Genomic DNA, 24,330 nt, shown 5'->3' on the forward strand with positions numbered 1-24,330 from the left:
GCCAATGATTATGGACAATTTCACTTTCATTTATATCTCTACAATACCTTGGGAGTCAGAGCACCATGACACATATGGTCTGTGTCAGATTTAGGCACCAAGAGAAAGAAACTGGATGACCTTTTCATTTGGTGATTTTTGTCTTAGCTTGTGCAGTATAGTCCTCAACATGTCATGGTTTTTAAATCATTAACACACAGCCAGATTCTTCCTTCCATTGCAGCTCAATGCAGTTCTATTAAAAAACTTAAACAGAGGATTTGGCTTTCTTAGGAATAATTACCTGAAATAAATGAGGTATAGGAAGTCCTGGATTACATTTACCTTCTCCTTTGTAGCATGCACCTTGGAAACATCATAATTCAAGTATGTAGCTACTTACCTTTGCAGTATTTGGATGTCTCACTACCACAGCTGATTAGAGCCAGCTAGAAAGACACCTTCATTCTCTTCTGCACCTTCCTTAATTAATTGAGATAACTACTTTCTGTAGCCAGGGACTGACTGATCAGCTGGTGGTTCATCAACTGTCCCCTTTGAGTTTTAAATATCCTAAGAGAGGTATTTAAAATCTGTTCTTAAAACTGCAGTTTCCCTGCATCAGCAAACACAGTACAGCAAATCCATGGAGAACTTTCTTGCCTCACAAAATAAATAGACAAGTAAAAAATTACTAAGAGCTAAATTGATGGTCAGGTGCAGACAAGCTCCCTTGGTGCTTGTGGACAGGTATCAGCTGGCAATCAGAGTCTGGAAGAGGAGAAGCAACCAGGAGATGTGCTGAGATGTTCAGATCATTAGGAGCTCTGGCCATGACTAGAGCAAGGCTTTAGAGGATGCCTCTGCAATGTCCAATCCCTTTGGAAAAAGAGGTATTAAATTAAGATTGGATTTCTCTAACACAACATGGAAACTGGGCAGGCTTCTATGCTGCAAAACTTCCAAAGCACCACAGATGAAACAGCTTCTTTGGATCAAAGGTTTATTTTTAATGACACAGCACTGGAAAACATAAGTTACAGATGACTTTTTTTTTGATACAGGATACATTATATATCTTATTTTAAAAGGATCTCGTGAAGGTACGCTGCATAAATACATATAGTGAAAATATAGTGTGTTTGTTTCTTCTCACAGGTTAGTTCCCTTTATTTGTTTGTTTTATTTCATTTGAAATTAATTCAGCCAATTCAATTTAAAAGAAAAGAGTATAGATTAGCATCATAACAGCTCCCCCTCTAGATGATCTCATTGTAACTACTGCAGCTGGAAGAGGAGACCGAGCCATGCCTTCTCAAAGGTTTAGCAGCTTTGAACGTGATGTTACTCATCATCTCAGAATGAAACTCTCACATTACACACACACAGATACTGTATCATGTTTTGGCAATGGAGCAGCAAGTTTTGCTTTGGAACAAAACCATTTCCTGTACTGCCAGACAGTGAAAGAGCAATGCATGTAACTGATGACACTACACAGCCAAAGAACTAGGATGAAGTCATGAAAATGCATATACACCCATATGCACTCATATACACACGTACAGGTTCTTCTGTGTGTATATAGATATTATGCATGTCCAAAAATAACACTGAAATAAACCCCCCAACTTTGCAGCAGTTTCTTTCTTTCTTTTTCTTTTTCTTTTTTTTTTTTTAACACATGAAACTTATAATAGTTTGACCTCATTACTACAGGATAACTAATTCAATCTTCTGCAGTGCAACTCAATACAATACACTTAGTGCAGAGAAGTTAAGGTTTTGGTATCGAGGAGGCTAATTTCAGATTTCATGGGAAAGGACCAAATACAGGATCACCATAGCTCTGACAAAGCACAAACAAACCTGTTGCCATGTACATGTGAACAAATAAGAACATTTCTTTTTAACTTGGTTATTTTTTGTTAGTTTACTGTTTTTCTCCTCATGTACTGCTTCAGAAATTGCTAGCTTAACAGTTTGCACTCATGCTCATTTCGATATGTTTCAACAAAGCTTTGTCTGGCACCAGTCTGTAAACCATTAACAGCTTAAACTACAAAAGAGGTGGGCTCCTGTGTTTCCAAGAGGTTAAAAACCTACTGACTGAGCTTCGTACCACGTCGGTCTGCCTGACTGCAGAACTACTCCAGGTGGCGTGTGAAGTTCTCTGGGAAAAGTCCTTTATAGCTATCTGCATCTCTGTACTGAAGCCACTCGGATTCCTTAATGCCTGTCAACCAGCCAGCCTCCTGCAAGGAAAAAAGACAAGAGTCTCTTAAACTTCAGGTCTCCTCTCTTTCTTGCTATGATCTTCAGGCCTGAAGACTTTCCAGTCACACGGCTAGAAGATTTGGTGCTTTGGTTAAAAAGCAGCCTCTGGTTTTGCACAGATCCTTTTCTCTGTTCTCCTTGACCGCAGGTTTGTGTGACTGTAAGCATACTGCTTGGCCTTTAGCCCATCTAACCCATGGGTGAACTCCAAAGCAGATCATCAGTCTTCCAGGTTGTCCAGAATTTTGCCAGATCTGCATTTGTGCCAGTCTCTGTTGAGACTTATGCAAAGTTGCCACAATATGGGCGTGCTTGCACAGTAAGAGCAGTGGGCCAGAACATTATGCAGTACCATAGATGGGGGGAAATACTTTTCAATTTGAAGTTTTCCCCTAAATTACTTTTATATTGTTCATGTATTGGCAGTCAGAAGAAATAACAGTTCTTGCAGTCTCTGGAGTTACCATCTCTAGAAACTCAAACTTAGTTAATACGCAGTTATGTTCCTAAAATCTCCTGGAAACCTGAACCAGAACTTGACAGGCAAAACTGCAAACAAACCACTGTCAGTTAAGGCTATCAGAAGAGAGACTTCTCCATGGAAAGTGCTGAGTCCTCCTAAGTGTAATTGTTTCTACCTGGAATTAAATCAGTTCAGTATGTTTATAAAAGATCAGCTTGTTCTCATCTCACTGAGTAACTCTGTGCTTCGCTCCCTTGCACAACAGGAGCCAGAGCAAAGGCAAGGCAAACAGAATTTCTAATGCTGCCATATTATTATTGCACAAAGATTACACAAGGAGCTTGAACAGATCCTCACATACACCACCAGGTCAGGCTGATGTTACCAGCTATATTAGAACATATTAGGGAGGTCAGTTTTGAAAGAGAATAAAGGATAACAAATACTAAAAAACTCTGTATGAATCACCAGAGCAGCTGTCCAAAGACAGAAAGGTTGAGCCTTGCAGTGATGTTAAACATGAAGGGCAAATAGGTACTGAGTAATAAAGATATGGCCAGAATGCTCTCAGGAACATGGATACATGAAGGCTTATTTTCTCCATCATTGCACACAATTTACTCCAATTAATGCTAATGGCATTTCCACGCACACCATGAGAAAATAATATACTTCGTGGATTCACCAAGTGAAGATGAAGCTTATTTAACACACAACATCCTGGAAAAAAGCAGATGGAAGGCAGAAGGCAGATTTTGTAATCCTTACAGCAGCGTCCTACTCTGCAAGTACTGATACTGAAATCAGTTGAACTGCCCATGAAGTAAGATGCAGCAAAATTAAATACAGATAACAGTATCTATCTCTAGAAAAAGATCAAAGTGCTCTGCTGAATGACAAATCTTCTATTCTGAAATAAATTAGACAATCAAACAAAACAAAAACCTCCAAACAAACTCAAACCCCAATTACTTCTACCTTGGATTAAAAAGAAAGTTGAACTGAGATGATGACCACTGGTTAGTACCTACCTTTGGACAGCATCGACCATCAAACCAGTGTCAGATGCAGCCCCCAGCACTCATATGTGCTTAGGGTGTTAGACCTATTTTAAGAACTCAAACACTGTAAGAGGTTCCCCAGGAAGGTGGTTGAAGCTCCATCCCTGGGGGTGTTTAAAAGAAGGAGGGCTGAGGTGCTGAGGGACATGGTTTAGTACCAGACTTGGTAGAGTTGAATAACAGTTGGATGTGATCATAAAGGTCAGACACTGTGATTCTGTGATGCACTCAGAGCAGTGCTCTCAGCTGCGTGACTAAGCAGGACCCAATCCTCACTTCTCAGCCCCCAAATCAATGGGAGACTTTGCACCAACAGCACTGGCACTAAGAGATGCCTATGAAGTGCTGTCGGTGTGCAGCACAGCCTACTCTTTTATAGCAGTGGCCAAAACCCAACTCACTTCAGGGCAATTCAACTTAATTGTTCAAAACTTCACCTGAAACACATTGTTAAAATGAGATAAATTAAATTAAACTATCCTTTCATTCAGATTCAGGCTTCCAGAGGGCAGAGCTAGCTTTAGAAGCAAGTGGCACACAAAGCAGCATCTCCAAACACTTTGGTTGCAGGACAGTACAATTTGTGTCCAGTCTTAGTGCCCTCTGTGCATGATTGTGTATTATCTCTTCAAATTCCCATGCTAGGGGGGTCAAGCCATGAAGTCTGTGCAATATTAAGATGATATAGAGCAACATAATGAGCAATCTGCAATGAATCTTCCATATGAAGCCCCTGTGTGCATGTGTGCCTGCATAAAATCTGCTACAAAGTAGCATGAAGATAGTATGTTGAGGTTGGATCTTGCTAGTAGCCCTTTAGTGCCTCGAATGAAACTAAATTAAAACCTTAGTGTTTTCTGTCAGTAATTACATTTTGAATAGACATTCCCATGAAGTATAAATTGTGAGAGAAAAGGTGAGACAAAGTCACCAAAAGAAAGAGACATCTGTTTTTACCTGATCAGCTGTGGTCTCAGAAGGAATTACTAGTACAATATCTCCTCGTTTTAGATTCAGTTCATCGCTGTTAGCTGCCTCGAAATCGTGTAGAACTTCAACCTACAGAAAATAACACCAAACATAGAGGACATGATCTAAGTCCTAAGTACTTTTCTCCACAAACTTTTATGTTTTAAGCCTTATTAAAAAAAATAGCATCTTCTTTATATAATCATATGGCTATGGACAGAGGCATTCAAACTGTTAATGCTGGCATTGAGTCAAAGTTTTCTATTCATACCCTTGGAAGCAGGGACAGCTTAACCAAGGCTTCCCAAGGTAATCCAAAGGAAACCTAAGAGCCTTTCCCACAGTTATAAGATCTCAAGGGCAGGTGATACTGCAACACCCCAGAAGTTCTGTCTTTTGGGCAAGGTTTGACACCCTTATTCCTTCTGTAGTGGGAACTTGCTTTGTAATGATAGCATCATTAGATCTAAGAGAGGGGTGGCAGGAGTTTGAAAGATAAAATTGGGAATGATTCCCAGGAGTGGTGATTTCAGATTAGTTCATTCTCTTCTTGTGACTGCTGGATGTTAGTCTTGCTGTAAATATCCATGGAAGTTTGAGTGGGACTTACAGCACCTATTTCAACAGGTGATTAAAGTGAAGAGAATGGGGATCCTTCTTAATACTTGCCCTGGCAAGAGCTCCCATTCCCTGGAAAAAAAAAATCTCTTTTCCAGAGAGGTGATTATTAAAACATTGGCAGCATCAGTTTTCATTTGTGAGCAGATAATTTTACCTCTATTGTTCTACCCCCTTAAGAGAGATGCTATTCTAATTCTCTCACAGCACAGCCAGTTCCATGGCAACTGCAATAAGCCAAGTGGCAGGCATAGATCCTGCTTCTCCTTATTTACCTCTGGCCCAAGGGAGTGTCAGGAAAACCAAAAGATGAACTGTGTCAGCATGTCTGAGTTGCACAACACTGTTTACCCCCACTTTAGTGGTTTGCTGAAAACACTGAGCAGTGAGAAGAGCCCAAGAATAAAGGCACACCTAAGGAGCACTGTGGGACTAATTAGTCTGAATTATGTAAATTGCAATAGGAAGCACGTAAAGGTCATCCATCCTCCAGGAGCTGTTCTGCTCCTGGGTGATTCTGAAGTGAGAAGTGTTATCAAAGAACCTTACCAACCAGGAAACCCTAGGGGTCCTGCCAGCCAAGCAGAGAATTTCTCTTGTGCCTCATTAAACTTCTCTGTTTGATTACCCTAACAGTTTATAACTATAATATTTCTAAAGACATCTTGGCTTCATTGCTGTGAAATGTAGAAGTCCCATGAGTTTCAATAGAAGCAGAACCTCCACTCTCACTTTTCTGGCCAGAGAAATGCTGTTTTTTAATATTCATAGAGACGCAGAATGGTTTGGGTTGGAAGAGATGTTAAGGATCAATGCTGTTGTCAGTAGAATCATAGAATCAAGCAGGTTGGAAGAGACCTTTGGGCACTGTGGTAAAGGGTTGGACTTGATGATCTGTGAGGTCTCTTCCAACCTTGGTGATACTGTGATACTGTGATACTGTGACCTCCAAGCTCATCCAGTCCAACCTAGCACCCAGCCCTAGCTAATCAACTAGACCGTGGCACTAAGTGCCTCATCCAGTCTCTTCTGAACACCTCCAGGGATGGTGACTCCACCACCTCCCTGGGCAACCCATTCCAATGCCAATCACTCTCTCTGGCAAGAACTTCCTCCTAACATCCACCCTAGATCTCCCCTGGCACAATTTGAGACTGTGTCCCCTTGTTCTGTTGCTGGTTGCTTTAGGTAGTTGTAGACAGCAATGAGGTCACCCCTGATCCTCCTCCAGGCTGCACAGTTCCAGATCCCTCAGCCTCTCCTCAGAGGGCTGTGCTCCAGGCCCCTCACCAGCTTTGTTGCCCTTCTCTGGACACATTCCAGTTTGAACTGTGGCAGTGCAGTTTTACTCAACAAAGGTATTTTCAGTAGCAATTTGGTGAGATAAAAGGGTTCTTGTGCTTTGATGTGTCTTCCAGCTACTTAAGGTGACACCCATCTGCAACAGCATGCAGAGAATACATCTCAGACTCCATGTATAAAGCAACAATGTGATTAACGTTAAAGTTGTGTTTGTGTGTGCATGTGTCTGGCTGTTAAACTAAATGCTCTGTGGCTTCCAGAAATCATCACACTGCCTGCACCAGCAGACACATTCAAAAAACTAGATCTGAAGGAATGTCTACTAGAAGAATAGAGAAGCAGACCTTAAAGAGAAAGCCAGGTGGCATGGCAGGAGCTGCATCTTCTGCTGGAGCAGGCTGATCTTGAGAAGGTGCACCTGGAATTTCTTCAGCAAGTTTCTGCTCACTTCCAGCTTGGGAAGCTTCAGTGGGAGATAAGTCAGTGCCCTGAGTGATCATCTCTGCTGTGGCATCTTTGGATTCATTCAGGATGACTTCATGTTCTTCTCCCTCCCCTTCGTTATTGGATGCTGGCTCTATTACAACTGAAGGGATGCTGCTGACCTTTTCCTGGGGAAAAGGCAAAACAAACAAAAAGGGAAAGAAGAAAGAGGGGAGGGAAAGGAAAGGAAAAAGAAGCAACATAACACAAAAGCATTGCAGGAGTATTTAGTATTTTTTTCAAGCAGAAAACTCAATTACTTGTTTATTGCACAGGGCATACAAGGGACTGGGGACTTCGTTCTTCTCCACAGTGGCTCCTTAGGGAGCAATCTCTTGTCTGCTTTCTCTGCTCCCCTTAGTTCTCCTGTTTCTACTTTCATCAAATCTTTGCAGTAAATAATAAAAATGCTCTGCAGGTAGTTTAGTTTTCAGTGTGCATGGACATTAAGAGACTTTTCTCCTTTACCCTGCTCTTAACTTTGGGTGGGTTTGGGTAAAGCCGCAGGTCACTGTCCTATGTTCCTTTGCGAATTCAGGGTGGTGAATGAAGGAAATGTGACCTGTTTGACTTGTTAAGAGGATTTCTCCTGATTTACAGCAATTGACCTAGAGCAGAAAAGCTAAGTAGTAGCATCTGACCAATAACGAAGTCTAGTAGCTGTTGCCCAGCTCCTCAGAGGTTGCAGAAGAGAAGGCAGCAGGCCAGATGCAGACACATAGCTTGACCACCATGATTTACATAAAACAAAGCAATGCTATTGATAGGACTTTGTGCCAGGGGAAAAGAAAATCCCTTACTTTCTCTGCCTGTTTCTCCAGAAAGCCATGCTAGGTTGCGTGATCTTTCCTCTGCAGAGGAGCAGAGAGAGGAGGGACAGTCCAGGCCTGCCCATGCCACTCCCAGGCCCACAACAGGAGCTACCAGCCCATCAAGTTCCATCTCTACAAGCCTAGTGGAGCACAGGGCTACAAAGGCAGGCATGACCCAAACTTAAGGATTCAGAACTTCAGGTGACTACCCAGTGTGGGTTCCTCCCAGAGCCACCCCAGAAAAGCCTCAAGCCTTGCTGCTGTTTGTAGCTGGGGGAACAGAGCTGCAGCAGCCCTGTCTCTGAACCTGCCCCTGTTCCCCTAACACTCCTGTGCACTAATGTGAGTTACCTGAGGCACATCAGCTTCTTTTTCTTCTCCCTGAGGTTTGTCCCCCTCCTGCTCAGTGGTAGCAGGCACATCAGCAGCTCCTGCTGGCACAGCTACACTGTCTTCTGATGCCACAGCCTGCTCAGTGACAGGTACCACCTACAAAAAACAGAGTTAAGGGACCTCTCAGGACACCAGTTTCAGATATTAGCTGGAGAGACCACGGATCAACATCTGCTCTGCAACCTCCTTGGGTGGTGCAACACACAGGCTTCTTTTCATTGGGCTTCTTCCTCATTTATGGGGAACAAAGGCTTGTGGAGAGAAGCTGATTAACAGGTAGGAGAGAGAGATTTATGAAACCTCTCTAGGTTTCTAGTTGTCCTCTCTGGGGAACACTAGCAGAGTGCTTAGCTATTACCAGTGGAGTAACAGTTTGCCAAGGGTCTGGTATTTTTCCTTCTCTTGCCTTCACATGCTTCTGCTGAAGAGGAGCCTGCAAACTGTGCAAGGGTCCACAGGACCCTCTTAGTGGAGTCTGTTCTTGGAAAGAGGTTCCAAGCCTGCTCCAGCTGCTGTCATCTACCTCTGGACCTGGGCTGGCTTAAAAACATTGCTTTAATTACACACTCCTTTCTAAAAGAGAGACTTGTAAAGTGGACTGTAGCAGGGGAAGCAAATATACTCCCCAACTAGATAATGATCAGAAATCTAAAATACAACTGTAATGATCTCTAGGTAGCTCAGTAAACAAGGGAAATGTGCAAAAGCCCATCCTGTCTGGAAATGACTGAACCATTTGTGATCAGTCCATGTTGAAAAGGCACTGCATGTTTCTCTTGCCAGTTCTTGACAGGTGGATAGAAAAGTACCTTCCTGGAGACCAGTGCTGAATCCTTCACTCAGCAGAGAATCTATACCCCTAACACTTGTACACTGGGATAGGCTGCCAGGAGCATGTTGGATATATACTTACAATGGATTAATCTCAAGTGTAGGACTGTGGAAGGTAAATGGCAAAATTCAATCTGTAAATCCAATTAAATCTGACATGGAATTTTTACTGTATGGCAGAGAGCATCAGGATAAAGTTCAAAGCATTGGAGAAAATTTGTTTTCTAGGTACCAATGTCAAGTTACACTTAGTTACACTTAGTAAAATTGTCTCTTTCCCCCACAGATGAGGTTAACTCAGCTACTCAGACTCAAACTTGAATTCCCTGCCATTGTTCATGGGCACTCCAGGCATTGTTTTTAGCAATGTTTAATATTCAGCACTATTCCTATTCACTGCTGTTAATTATGTGGTAAGAAATTCTTCTGGAGTCCTTAAGGGCACAAAATAGGTGCTTGTAGAAATCCCTGGAGAAGCTTTAGTTTAAACTGAAAATGTTGGTGGCGAAGGACGTCCTATCACAAAAGGAAGCAAATCAAAAGCCATAGGCAGATGTTGACATCTTCTCCTGTGACTTGTAAGACATGAAACTGACACTCATAGCATTACCAATTTTAGTAACCTTCACCCAGGAAGTTATTCAAAATGAGGAGTGTAAAAGGCCTGGAAGAGGCTACAAGGAGAGCGAGGGAACAGAGTGAGTGCGTATCAGATTGATTTTACACCATGCACTTCTAACAGCATGCTGCAGAAATTGATCTTGCTGTCTGCTGTGATTAGGCTCAACACTTCTTTTCTATTTATTGGATTTGTACAGCCTATTTAATTTCTCTAAGGAGGAGAATACCAATTCATATGAATCAGCTCTCAACTGCCCCGCAGTGAAAGGGTGATGCTCTCCCAGCCTGTAGTCATGAGTCACCGAAGCACAGCACAGCTCACAATTGCATAATCAATTCTACTTGTGTCTTAGAGTACAAAATCAGTGCAAGCTAGATGATTAGAAAAGCTTTTCCAAAAGTGCATCTGAGGTAGCACAGAATGAACCTCAAAAATATTTGATTGGTGCAGAGATGGGAAAGGAAAAAAAAGGGAGGGTGACCCTACTGAAGCCTGTGGTGAGCGACATACTTGCAGGCAGTTCCCTGTGGCACCTGACCTCATAGCAAAAGCAAAACCTACAACTCTCTTTTCCACAGGTCAGCAGCAGCATTAGACAATCAATATTCCAAACTCATCAGATCGTACAACCACGGAGTGCTTTGGGTTGCAACGGACCTTTAAAGGTCATCTAGTCCTACCCCTCCACAGTGAGGAGGCACTTCTTCAATTACATCATGTTGCTCAGAGCCCCATCCAAGCTGACCCAAAGTGTTTCCAAGCATAAGGAGGCATCTATCACCTCTCTGGGCAGCTTGTGCCAGTGTTTCACCATCCTCACTGTAAAAAAGTTCCTCCTTGTACCTAATCTAAATCTCCCCTTTTAAAATGTAAAGTCATCATGCCTTGTCAAAAATAACATCCCCATCATTCTTATATGCCTCTTAAGTACTGATAGGCTACCAGAAGATCTCCCCAGAGTCTTGTCTTCTCCAGGCTGAACAATCTCAACGCTCTCAGCCTGTCTTCACAGCAGTGTTTCAGCCCGCTGTGGTGCTCCTCCAGGCCCACTCCAACAGGTCCATGTCGTTCTGGTGCTGAAGATTGCAGAAGCGAACACAGTACGCCACCTGCTGGCCAAGCTGCTTTTGATGCAGCCCAGTATAAGGCTGGCTCTCTGGGCTGCAAGCAGACGTAGCTGGCATACGTCCAGCTTTTCATCCCCCAGTACCCTCAAGTCCTCCTCTACAGCTTTTCATCCCTCTGCCTGTATGGATACCAGGGGCTGCCTTAACCCAGGCACAGGGCCCTGCACTTGGCCTTCTGGAACCTCATAAAGTTCACGTGAGCCCACTTCTCAGGCATGTCCAGGTCCTTTTGGATGGCAAATTAGCTATGTCTAGCAGTATTGCCAAAATTTGGTCTTCTGTCCAATTACACTAACTACAGAGGGAACAACAAAAGGGTCATCTAGTATGAGGGCTGTGATAGAAGAACTATTTGACTGTTTTAACTGCAGCAGAAGTCAATGCTGCTTTACTCAGGATGCAGCTGATCCACGTGGCTGCACTCTCCTCTCATTAACGTTGGCATCAGCTCAACACAATGCCACAGACCCAGCAAGAGCAAGAACGGGCCCAGGGAGAGGAGAAGGAGGAGTAGGTACTGAGCCTGCTGCTGGAGTCTGCCATAGCAGCTCCCTGATCTGTGGTGGTTTTTCAGAGCTGAAGGTCTCATCCTGTGGCTGGAGTTAGAAAGGGACTGGGTAATTTTTCTGACAGTTGGTTAAGATTGCAGCTAGGGTAGTTAATTAAATCACTGTGCTCAAGGGAATACATCAATTGCTTGCAAAGTTTTGGAAGACTTTTGGGGTAGCACTAAAGCTTTGGTTACGCAAGTTACAGCATCAAAGGGACCAGCCTGCACTGGAGGTCAGATAGCAGCTTAGCAAAGAGAACCATAGTATGGTTTGGATTGGAAGGGACTTCAAAGATCAGCTAGTACTAACCTCCCTGCCACGGGCAGGGACATCTTCCACTACACCAGGTTGTTCAAAACCCTGCCCAACTTGGCCTTGACCATTTCCAGACAGGGGGCATCCATAACCAATCTGGGTAACCAGCTGCAGTGCCTCACCCCCCTCACAGCTGAGAGTGTTTTACAGCAGGGTGACAAACCCAAGCCTGGACAGCCGGACTTCCACACTCTGAAACCAAACTGAATGGAGACCAGTTGACAATCTTTTTGCATGCCTTGAGGCACCAAAGTAAATAACAACAAAAAAGGAGGTTGTTGGCACAAGATACAAGTTTGAGGTGATTAATAACCAGAGGTTACAATCTCTTGGTTAGCTCTTCTATTCCTGCATTTGATATGTAGTCATTCTTGTGCTGCTCTCTATGGCACATTTGGACACATTATAGTTTCACTTTAATACAGAAGGATTCAGAGTAAGCATCTTTATCTCTATCTGAAGAAATATAAGCTAAATATAATCATCTGAGTCCATACTTGCACAGCTTAAAGTATGTCATTGGACTTTTCAGTTGCTTTGTGATTTGATTTTAACTGTGAGTGTATCTAACTTGGTGCTGGATCTGTGCTTGAGCCAATGCACTTGTAACAGAATTGCTTTCAAATCTCTGTTTTAGTTCAGAGCCTGCTGTGCTAGGAGCAAAAATGATTAATTTATAAAGATGCTTGCAGGAAGGCCAGGCAAGCACATTTATGGGAGGTGTAAAAGCTACTGGGAGTCCATATAGCATCCAGAAGGAGCATCATACCTCCTTCTGCCAAGGAGCTGCTTTGTTTGCTGCTCTGAGATACCTATGGCTCCGTACTGCTGCAACAGCAGTTTGTGAGGCAGGTCCTGCCTTGGACAAGAGGCGCTCTGGTGTCAGGACATACACAGCAGATACAGGTGCATTTGTGCAGAGCAGGCACTGCAGCTAGTTTGCATCACATAGCCTTGCATACTGATGACATGCAAAAGACAAATACCACTTTTGCCACTATTCTGTCAAAGTTACTAAAGCACAGCCACACTCTTCAGGCTGTTCATATGTACCTCACTTTCTTTCTCAGCAACTCCAGTTGTCTCCTTATCCCCTGCCTCGACACTGTCCTGTATAAAGAGGAAATATGGTCATCACCTTATTTATTCTGAGGCAATGGTTGCAGAGAAATTGGTTTTAATCATGCTTAATGGAAGGACAGGATGTATGGCATGCAACGAAGTGAGTGGCTGAGCTGAATGGGGTAGTATATTGCAAGCAGAGATTCATGCTGCCACATATAATCTGAAATAAAAGTCCTTGGAGGCTAAACCCAACAGTTAAAACCTTCTAATGTGTTATCATCACCTGCAAGTGCTAAGCACAACTTTATTGACTTTTAATAGTAAGATTTTCATAAGAGCACCAGCTTTGAAGAATTTTAGTAAGCAACTGTAACACTGCTGCCCCTGACCTTGAGCTTTACAGCAAGCTCAAATTCTCCAACCCAAGACTCTAACAGTTCCCACAACTACCTGCTGCTGCCCCTGCAGCCCAACAGAGTTTCAAGGTAAACTTTCTATACCACTGACTTCTTTCACTCGTGTTGAATGACAACTCATTCAAAGGGCTTGTTTAGAAGAGGTGGGTTGAGAGGTTCAGATGTTTTTTCTGCAGAAGCACCTTTCACTAGGTACATATTCAGTGGTGCACGCAGCAAGTGCCTGGCATTTGGGAAATCAGACACGTGTCAATGGTTCTCCAAATCTGGCACCCACTTAGGTGTTCAAGGGATCAAAGACACTGAATGGGAATGGGCTCCCCCTAAGTAGGATGCTTTACAGCACAGATGCCACCTACCACTAGGCCCTTTTCTACAGAAGGTCAACAGGCAAACAGACTAAAGTTTAGGCCTGGTTTGGAACAGCTGGAAGTGCCTTTGTTTTCTGTTCAGGTATGACTCTTGTAGACATTGGCTAGATCTAAAGACTCTCTGCTTAGGAAAAGCAAATCCCAGCCCCATTATGGAAATCCACTTTGGGGCTGCTTTGCAAGCACAGCTAACTCAGACCTTCAAAAGGCTCACAAGGCTGGAGACCAGGTGTGCAAACCTGTGAGAGGGCATGGGAGGCTGGGCTGTCCACTTCAAGTAACTAGACTTAGGAGACCTCAAGTATTGCCTTCACACACTCACATCTGTCACTCCAAAATTTACTCAAGTTTCAGCTGAAATGGTTGTAGATTCTGCCTTTTATTAAAGGATGCTGAGTTATAGCCAGACTTCACATGACTCATGCCCTTTTTCTAATCTAATCTTCTAGTATTACTTGCAGTCACTTCCTAAGCCCCAAACATGTCCAGATGCCAGGGCAAGGCAGCTGCTACCAGTGGTGTTACCATAGAAACCTCTCACAGCTTTATCCCTTTAACATTACAGTGTTATATAACCCTTTTAAAAATGCTTAATTTAGTAACTTCCATTTGTTTTTTTAAGCTATCAAGCCTCTGCCATGGAACCTGATTTTATATCAGGTTTGTGGAGACTTTTAAGGGCAATGAATAGAAAAAACTCCAAGTCTCAAGAGCAGAATGAAATCCTTTCTTACTCCAGTGATGCACACCTGCACACAGCCACCTACAGAACTTGCTTTGCTTTTTACAGGAAAGATGTACACAAGTGTGTGTCTATTGCCCATTAAACACAAAGCTGAATTTCTGCCAGCAGCTGGATTTGCAAGCCAGTTTGCCTTCAGAAATTAGCAGCATCCTGCACTTTATACTTAGGAATATGCCAGTTTCTGCCCTTCTCTTCATAATTCCCTGCCCGTATTGTCTGGTGAGAATCCTGTCAGCCCAGCTTTGGCCTCTCTGCAGAAGAATCTAATGCATCCACATACATGTTTTTAAATGAGGACTGATTTCCAGGCTAACTGAAAGCAGTTTTAGTGGGAAAGGGGAAAGTAAGGAGAGCTCCCCTTGTTTCCCAGAGATAATCTGACTGTCAAGCACTAGTCACAGCAGTAGCTTTTGCTTTTGATTAGCTAGGAATTGGGATTTTGTGGATGGTGGGATTTGAGGAGAGTGGCACAGCAGCATCAGCTGCACCATTTTCAGGGCATGAAAACCTACTAAAAAGGGTGACTGAAATAACATCTGACTAAAGTAACACACTGCTTCCAAAACAGGGGTCTGGGGTGATGAAAAGCTCAACATGAGACTGCAGTGTGCACATGCAGCCCAGACAGCAACCCTGTGCTGGGCTGCATCAAGAGAAGCTTGGCCAGCAGGGCAAGGGAGGGGATTCTGCCCCTTTACTCTGCTCTCCTGAGACCCCACCTGGAGTCCTGTGTGCATTTCTGGAGCCCCCAACACAAGAAGAACATGGAAGTGTTGGAGCAAGTCCAGAGGAGGCCACGAAAATGCTCAGAGAGCTGAAACAAATCTGCTATGAGGACAGGCTACAAGAGTTGAGGCTCTGCAACCTGGAGAAGAGAAGGCTTCCAGGAGACCCTGTAGTAGCTTTCCAGTATCTGAAGGGGACCTACAGGAAGGCTGGGGAGGGACTATTTACAAAGTCTTGTAATGACAGGACAAAGAGTAGTGGGTTTAAACAGGCAGAGGGGAGATTCAAACTAGATGTTAGGAAGAAGTACTTTGCAGTGAGGGTGGTGAGACACTGGCACAGGTTGCCCAGGGAGGTTGTGGATGTTCCCTCCCTGGAGGTGTACGAGGCCAGGCTGGATGAGACCTTGAGTGACCTGTTCTAGTGGGAGGTGTCCCTGCCTACGGCTGGGGATTGGAACTGGATGAGCTTTGAGGACACTTCCAACCTAAACCATTCTACGATTCTGTGACTGTGAAACAGCAAGTAACTGAATCCAGAGATCCCTGAGCAGCCATTGGTAGCCTATGTCCTGGACCAGTCTCTCCCTAATATAAATAAAAAACCCTTCCAGAAAGGTTTCCAGAAAATTTACTGTGAAGCTCCTAGAAAGAGGAAGGATTCTGGATTAATGGGATGTGACAGGCAACTTTTCATGGAGAAATTAAACTGATTAGTGGCTGTCAATTTAAACTGGAAGCCCCTAAATCTGATAAAAGATTCCCAGTAAGAAAGCATCTATCAGTATTTTACAACTCCATTTTTAAAGGAAACTGTCACTCAAAAAGCAAATGAATGCAGAACTGCTGAGGACAAATGACATGTTTTCCCCTTTTGCAACCCAAGTGTACTTTCCCTTGGCTTTGATCATGTTTGTCATTAATCCTAATCCTCAAAACTCTTCTGTGGAAGGCCTGGGAAGCCCTTCCTGAAAGATAAACCCCCTCGGAGGCAAATGCAGCATGGCTCCAATTCAGGCACTTCAAAAATCGACATTATCTATAATTTCACTGACTTATCAAGCACAGCTCAATATTCAAAAAGCAACAAAAAACCCAAGCACAAAGCTAAGCAAAATGGTTTAACTGCAGTCATTAAGGAGACTGAAGCCTTCCCCATGTTCTCAAATTGCCTGGCTCTTGCAGTCCTGTGCCTCAGCTAGAGCAGCTGCTGGCAGACCAAGGACCCAGAACTCCTCATGGGCAGGCAGACAGCAAACCAGATCATCTGAAAAGGTCATGGCAGCCAACAACCAGCTGCGGAGTGCTGCAGCCACAGCCTGCTGCTTAATTAGTGCTTAAGAAGTGCAAAAGGCTTCAGGGCATTGCTTTGCGTCGGCGCCAGACTAAAAGGAGCTGCCTGACTTTTAGAAAACTGGTGAACTTCTCTTACAGTTTTTTTCCTTCACTAAATCCTTATAGATACTCAAAACCATCCAGAAACAACCTTTTCAGCTGCAATGCTATCTCTTCCTCCACATTATTCCCTGCTATTCACTGCCAGGAGGAGCAAAGCTCTAGAAGAGTGACTGATTGTCTATTCCTCCTCTCTCTCCACCTACCCTCCCTCCTCCTTCCTTCCAGACTATCAAATTTACCCTGACTAGACACGAGGCGTTCTGGACAAGAGTGTGACAGAACAACATGCCTCAGACAGGCAGCTGCATTCTGTGCCTTCCTATAGAGCTGACAAGTTATTGCTGTGATTTATACCAACTGCAGAGAGAACATGCAGGAGGGGCAGAGCCTAGTCTCCAGACACTGTGGGGATTTTCTTCCTTCAGTTATGTTCCTGGAGGAGCATGATCCTGAAGTCATTTGCTTTGGGATGGAGATGAATAGAAGTGAATTTAAAAAAAAAAAAAAAAAAAAAAAAGGAAGAAATAAGCCCTCAAAATTCATGCAAGTGTAATAAAAATTAAATGCCAGACATAATTCTGGATCTGCAGAGACTGCAGCGAACAGGAAGGGTTGGACAGAGACAGGGATTTTCTTCCTTTGCCCCCCACAGTACTCTAGAATTGCCCACCAAGCATTGCCCCCTTCCCTTCTACAATAAATCATTTTCCCAGTTTCAAGATTTTCAGTCTTATCTTCTGGAGAAGACTGAGAGGGGATTTAATAAATGCTTATAACCAACTGTGGGCTGGGGGGCAGGAGGGGGGGACAGGCTCTGCTCACCTCCTCCCTGGGACAGGACAAGGAGCAATGGATGTAAGCTGCAGCACAGGAGGTTCCACCTCAACACAAGGGGAACTTCTTTACTGTAAGGGTCAGAGAGCATTGGAATAGGCTCCCCAGAGAAGTTGTGGAGTCTCCTAGTTCAGTTCTACTGCATCCAGGTGGGTTTGGAAAGTCTTCAGAGAAGGACACTCCACAACTTCTCTGAGCAGCCTGTTCTAGGGCTCTGTCATCCTCACTGTAAAGAAATTTCTCCTCATGTTGAGGTGAAACCTTCTATGTTCCAGTTTGTAGCTGTTGCTCTTTCTCTTATTGCTGCTGACCACCAAAAAGAGATTGGCCTCATCCACTTGACACCCACCCCTCAGATATTTCTAGACATTGATGAGATCTCCTCTCAGTCTTCTCTTCTCCAGACTAAACAGCCCCAGGCTTCTCAGTCTCTCTTCATAGGGGAGATGCTCAAGTCCCCCAGTCATCCTCATGGCTCTCTGCTGGGCTCTCTTGAATTTGGGAGCCCAAAACTAGGCAGAGTATTTCAGGTGGTGTCATCTCACTAGGACAGAGTAGAGGGGGAGAAGAACCTCCCTAGACCTGCTGGCCACACTTTTCCTGATGCACTCCAGGATGGCAGTGTCTCTCTTGGCCACAAAGGCACATTGCTGGCCCCTGCAGAACTTGGACCAGGACTCCAAGTTCTTTCGCCACAGAGCTGCTTTCCAGCAGGACAGCCCCCAGCCTGTGCTGGTGCCTGTTGTTATTCCTCCCCAGATGCAGGACCCTGCACCTGTCCTGAGAAGGCACACAGGGACTCACCCAAGGACAAGAGTGCTTCATCAAGGTGAACCTTGTTCTTCTGAAACCACCTACAGCACCAAACCGTGCTCACTGGTCACAAAGCACAGTTCTGCAGCTTCCACTGGCGTTTGTGGAGGAGGAAGCAACCCACAAAAAAAATTCTTTTTCCCTTCCAGTTTTTCACTCAGAACCTGCATATTCTAACAGGGACACACTCTCATTACAGACTTTGAAGGTGCTATTTCTTGAGGACTGCATGAAAATTGTCAGCCTACACAACCAGATTCTTGTTTTCCTCCTAGTTTCTTAGCCTGTGGGTACTACCCATCACCAAGACATTCTGACAGCAGGATGTAGAAGAGAAACCTCAGCTGCGTAAAAATGATATTCATTGAGCTGCTCTATAAAAAGGGATGCTAATCAGCAGACAAACACCATGTCTACTACCTCAAACCACCTCTTACTCTGCAGTGACATTGCGTGTCCTGCTTTGTTCTTCTCATAGTGCTGTTATTTTTTCTCCTTCCACTATTTCCTGAATGCTGGCATTGTAAAAATCTCCAAACTGGTGCCTGGAGTTCCGTCTTCAGCTCACGGCTGGCTTCTAAAACCATGAGCCTTGTAGACATTCATATTACAATCACTTCTTTCTGGTATTGTCATGCTCTATCACGGACCATAGAAGATGCACATTGGCTGAGTGCTTACAGCTCAGCTTGAAATGAGGTGAGAAAATTGCCTATAAGGTCAGTCAAAACAGTTCTCTGCCCTTCTGAAGCTCATCTGGAATCAAACAATCTGAAACCACAATCGCTCAGCTGACCTACAGCCTAAAACGCCAGACAAAGGAGGAATGCCATTTCAGGACTGGAGAGACATGCTGTGGCACAGCTGGATGCTGGGGAAACCAGCCGTAGATGGATGGTGGTGATGGAAAGGAAAGGATGGCTGAAATGCAGCGGGCACTTTCAGCGTGATGAAAGGTGGCTCGGATGAGGCCCGGGAGGTGGCAGGAGGGACAGGTCACTCACCACATTCTGCTCTGCTGGCTCGACAGGCTCAGCAGGGATGGCCTCCTTTTCTGCAACAGCAGCAGCAGGGGTTTCCTCAACCTTGGCTTCCCCAGGTGGAGCTTCTTCAGCCTCTGTCTTTTGTTGTATTGATTTTTAAGTAGACAGTGGAAAAATTGTTAAGAAGCACAGGGTAGCAGGGTGGGAGGAGGGGAATGGTAACTGCCTGGCACAGTGCTGCTTCATGCTCAGTCTTGCTGGGCTTTGCCAAGGAGAGGATGACACTGCTTGATCTTACAACATCTAAAGGGCGTTTTCATCCTCAGTGCTATGTAAACTCAGCCAGTTCTACAGCTCTTCCTCGCAAGGAAAGCAAGCATCAACATCCCGAGTTCCAGGGAGGGGGAGTGGAACTGGGAGGAGGGTCCAGAAAGGTCAGGCAAGGCCAGGAGTCGAAACTAGCACTCAGTGTGTACCAACCTTTGGCTTCAAATCGGAGTTTTTACAGTGATTGCCCGTTCCCTAGTTCTGCTTGCTCTCTGATGATATATAGTCCCTTCTCCAGCAACGGTAAGAAGCAATTAGCAGATACTCAAACAATTGATATGCACAAGGGCAACCACCGACTGCTTGTATTGTGGCAGCGTGAAAATCGTCCCTGGTTTCTTACTGAAATGCATTCCCTCTTCAATTCTTAATTGCTTACAAGGCATCCATTGGCCGAGCTGCTAGTGGGATTTCCACTTTTTAAAAGTCTGGCCTAAGCCAGTTTTGCTTTTTTCTTTTCTTCTTCCTTTTGTTTTGTTCTGTTATTTTTTTTACCATGAGCAAATCTCAGCGGCCCTGCAACATGTTCGGTCCTGTGGCACAACAGCTCAGAGCAAGCGTGGTGCTCAAAGGAGACATCACTTTGCAAATACACGTGCATACAAGGGGAGAGCTGCACGCTGTGCTCAGCATATCCCACTTTTTAAGAGGGCTGACTCAACCAGATAAAATTACCCCAGCAGATTAATTTGCCATGAACAAATTGCTCAGCATAATACGAAGCTCAAAATCTATTTAGCTGTTTTCCCGTTGATAACAGGCAGCTGGCTGGAAGGTCCCCTGTGATGAAGAGACAGCTTCCATGAAATCCTTAAAACTACTGAAAGCTTCTTCCCCTGGTTGGTTTTCAGGAAAAAACCCATAGCTTCTCACTTCTTTTCTCACATATTCCTTAAGCAGACTGATTTTTAACGAGGTACAGAGAAGCCTGCCTAAGCAAGACCTTTAGGATTTGGCACAGCCTAAAGAAACTTTCATTTATATTGCAGTGTGTTGTGCAGAAACCTCCCTGTGTAGTGTGTTAATGCCAGCTCTGGGGAATGTCACAAAGAAGAGAAAGTGCTGAAATGTGAAACACAAAGTAGATTTATCCCAGGTAAGATGACTAAGAAGTCTCCTGAGGTTTAATGCTGGAAGAAACTTTCAGGTTTAAAAACACAGGCAGCACGCTACAGTGCAGATTGCACTGATGTGCTTCAAGACACTTGTTGAGAAGCAGACTCCAGTCTAGTTGCTCCAAACTCCAAGTCAAAACACTCTCGCCATATCCAGTAACCATTATGAACACAAGCACCACCAGAAGCATTACACAGAAGCCACATTAAATAATATTGCCCCTCACTCTGCTCCTGTTAAGTAGCTACAGCACTGACCCTTATTCCAGGGTAACCAAAGACTGTAAGAGAAACTAAGAAACTGCCCAAGGATGATCACTTGCAAAAGATTCTCCACTCCTTAGAAACAGACTGTGCCTACTATGAATATGTGGGGAGTGGATAAAGCTCGAGCAATAGTGGGGGCTTTTAAACAGCCATAGTGTGCTATCTCCTGCTTGCTGTATGCTGAACCACAGTCCTCATTACTTTCATGTCCCAAATGCAACAAATAAGCAAACACCTTTGAAAAGTAAAAACTACCTGGGATTAGTTTGCTTTTCTGTTCTTTCTCTCTGCACTAGCCTTGTGAAAGACTGCTTCAATGAGTAAAGATTTACATCTACAGTGATGCCACCCACCAGCTCTTCCAGGTAACGGATTTGTGGTTTAGATGGCGGAAAACACACACAAAAGAGGGAGAAAATATCTTTGCACAAAGGATTCTGTGTTTCACAAGGAACTTAGAAAGGAAGCAAAGGCAGCACTTACCAAAGGCTCTGTCACATTCTCGTTTGGTTGCACTGTAAACGCAGAGGTATCCTAGATAAAGAAATTAAAAACAATGATGCAAAAATATTTGCAACAGGGTGCTTGCAGCTGTCTAGTAAAGGCCTGGGTTTTTAAAAGGTTTACTCAGGTGAAGCCAGAACTAAACTTACATAGAATAAACCAAGGTATTATTAATAAGTAGTTATTAATCAGGTGAAGTCAGAACTAAATTCACACAGAATAAACCAAGGTCTTATTAATAAATAGGTATTACTCAGGTGAAGTCAGAACTAAATTCACATAGAATAAACCAAGGTATTATTAATAAGTAGTTATTAATCAGGTGAAGTCAGAACTAAATTCACACAGAATAAAACAAGGTATTATTAACAAATAGGTATTAATCAGGTGAAGTCAGAACTAAATTTACATGGAATAAAACAAGGTCTTATTAATAAATAGGTATTATTCAGGTGAAGTCAGAACTAAATTGACATAGAATAAAACAAGGTATTATTAATAATTATTAGTTAACCATTTCTTCTTCAATATATATCCTATGCTCCCTACCCATGCAATGTTATTAAAGGCAGTGAAAAGCTCTGCATTAAATACATGCAGGTTGGATGAGGCCTTGAGGAACCTGGTCTAGTGGAAGCTGTCCCTGCTCATGGCAGGGAGGTTGGAATTAGATGATCTTCAAAGTCTCTTCCAACCTAAACCATTCTATGAATCTATGAATCTAGCACTAGCTCTGAGCTGTTTTCACATCCTCTTGATTTTGGCCTTTGATTTGAATAGCAAAATGGATACAAAGCTTCACCTGCACTATGAGGTGACATGGAGGAAAATGGAGACATTTTCCAACATCCTACTCATTCTGAACCAATTAATTATAAAATATTGGTGGGGCAGATCTTTTTGCTGCTGCAGTGGGGATATCACATTTCAATATCTTTGGGATGAACATTTTGCCTTTGTTAGAGGTAGTAGCTTTGTTTTTTTGCCCCTTCCCCCTGGATCCTTTACTAATGCAAATTTCGTGGAGCAGAATAGTTAAGCACCAGAAAACTAATTTCCATCCTTGTAGAAGCTCAGCCTTTTCGGATGCTTTTAAAAATATGTGTGTGGATGAGCCAGTCTCTAAAGGGATGCTGGAAAGTAATGAGGTTATCCACTTGAAATTTGGAATCTTACACAGCCCTGGAATTTTAAAGCCTAGACATGGCATCCTCAAGTGCTGTGCCTCTGTAATGCCTAATGTAAAGTCACAGCAGCCAACAAATAATTTAAGTTTAACTTTCAGATTAAAATAGATCTTAAAGTAAAGCTGCAGAAACATCCAAGTCATCAGCCAGCATTGCTGTAAGGAAGGAACAGTGTAAGTGACGTTTCAAAGGATTTTGGGACCTTGAGAAAACTCCACTAGAGAACACAATAAAAAAGCTAAATGGTTGCATTCAACAGGATTAAAAATCAGTCCCATCTAGAATCACAGCATGTTAGGATTTAGAAGAGACCTCTGGAGATCATCTAGTCCAACTCTCCCCCTAAAGCAGGCATATCTAGATCAGGTTGCACAGGAATGTGTCCAGGTGGGTTTTCAAATTCTCCAGGGAAGGAGACTGCACAGCCTTTCTAGGTAGCCTGTTCCAGATCTCCAGCAGCCTCACAGGGAAGAAGTTTCTCCTTAAGTTCAGGTGAAACCTTCTGCATTCTAGGTAGTCATATTTTTGCTCTTAAATTCAGTCAGGCCAAGAGTATCATGAGTATCATGTCCAGTTCTGGGCCCCTCAGATCAAGAGGGATGTAGAACTGCTTGAGAGTCTAGCACAGATCCACTAAGGTGATTAAGGGAATGGAAGATCTCTCTTATGAGGAGAGCCTGAGTGAGCTGGGGCTGTTTAGCTCAGAGAAGAGGAGACTGAGAGGTGACCTCATTCGTGTTCATAAAGATGTAAAGGATGGGTGCCAGGAGGATGGAGCCAGGCTCTGCTGGGTGATGCTCAATGATAGGACAAGGGGCAATGGTGGAATCTGAGGCATAGGAAGTTCCACGGAAACATGAGGAGGAATTTTTTTCACTGTGAGGTTGACAAAACACTGGAAGAGGCTGCCCAGGGGCATATCTAGAGATATTAAAACCCCACCTGGATGTGTTCCTGTGTGATCTGGTATAGGAGATCCTGCTCTGGCAGAGAGATTGGACTGGATGAGCTTTTGAGGTCCCTTCCAGCCCCTGACATTCTGTGATTCTGTGAGTATTAGCAACCTCTAGGAACAATTTCTGAGAGCGGACAAGGCTTGGATTTGAGTTGGTATGACATTGCTGTGCAGCTTGCCTGCAGAACACACTTCCTGGAATTGCACAGTCAGTCCTAATCTCTTCCTCACAGCACAGACAAAATAAAACCCCAACCAGATCTCAAACCATGTTTATTTCTTACCTGTGCAAATCCATTAAATGCTGTGCTGGATGCCTAAGTAGAAGTGAAGATCAAAACAAATTATCGTTTGTTTACTAAATCAGAACAGGAGTCAAAACATTTTTATTTTGCAAAATAAAAATGTAGGCCAGACATTGGAGAAAAAAAAAAGAAAGAAAGAAAAAATAAACTGAAGGGTAAGGCAGCAAGAAATTTGACAACAAATGCTATTTGAGAACAGGTGTCACAGGCTGAAAGAAAACAAAACCAAACCCAAAAAGCAGAGTAAGTGAAGTATTTGTATAAAATGACTTAAAAAAAAAGAAACCAGGGGGGAAAAGATAGGTTCATTGAAAGTTGTAGACATTAAACCACAGAAGTTGTGAGCCACACTGTGCCTGCACAACTCACAGCTTCATTCACCGCGCTGAAAGGCATTTTTGTCAGCCTGCTCCACCGCAGGGCTGAAGGGTACCACACTATGAGCAGTTGCATGGCAGCTTATCAAAAGAAAACAAAGACCAGCACGGGCTTGGGAGGGGCAGCAGGGAGCACACAG

General features: G+C 43.7%; 1 protein-coding gene across 4 annotated transcripts in view; it reads right to left on the reverse strand.

Annotated features, from left to right (window-relative positions):
- Window positions 1-965: 965 nt before the first annotated feature.
- The window catches only part of AMPH (amphiphysin), a 115,399-nt gene continuing 92,034 nt past the window's right edge, over window positions 966-24,330 (reverse strand). For 2 of the 4 annotated variants that reach the window (XM_064169964.1, XM_064169967.1), the window contains 8 exons: window positions 23,793-23,825; window positions 21,346-21,396; window positions 19,175-19,291; window positions 12,857-12,913; window positions 8,316-8,453; window positions 7,014-7,280; window positions 4,738-4,839; window positions 966-2,234 (listed from right to left, as the gene is read on the reverse strand). In XM_064169964.1, coding sequence (XP_064026034.1) covers window positions 2,127-2,234; window positions 4,738-4,839; window positions 7,014-7,280; window positions 8,316-8,453; window positions 12,857-12,913; window positions 19,175-19,291; window positions 21,346-21,396; window positions 23,793-23,825 — 873 coding nt within the window. In that variant the 3' untranslated portion in view covers window positions 966-2,126. The remainder of the gene's footprint in view (window positions 2,235-4,737; window positions 4,840-7,013; window positions 7,281-8,315; window positions 8,454-12,856; window positions 12,914-19,174; window positions 19,292-21,345; window positions 21,397-23,792; window positions 23,826-24,330) is intronic. The other 2 variants (XM_064169965.1, XM_064169966.1) reach the window with 2 other exon arrangements.

The sequence above is a fragment of the Pogoniulus pusillus genome, chromosome 32 (assembly GCF_015220805.1).
Source record: "Pogoniulus pusillus isolate bPogPus1 chromosome 32, bPogPus1.pri, whole genome shotgun sequence".
NCBI lineage: Eukaryota > Metazoa > Chordata > Aves > Piciformes > Lybiidae > Pogoniulus > Pogoniulus pusillus.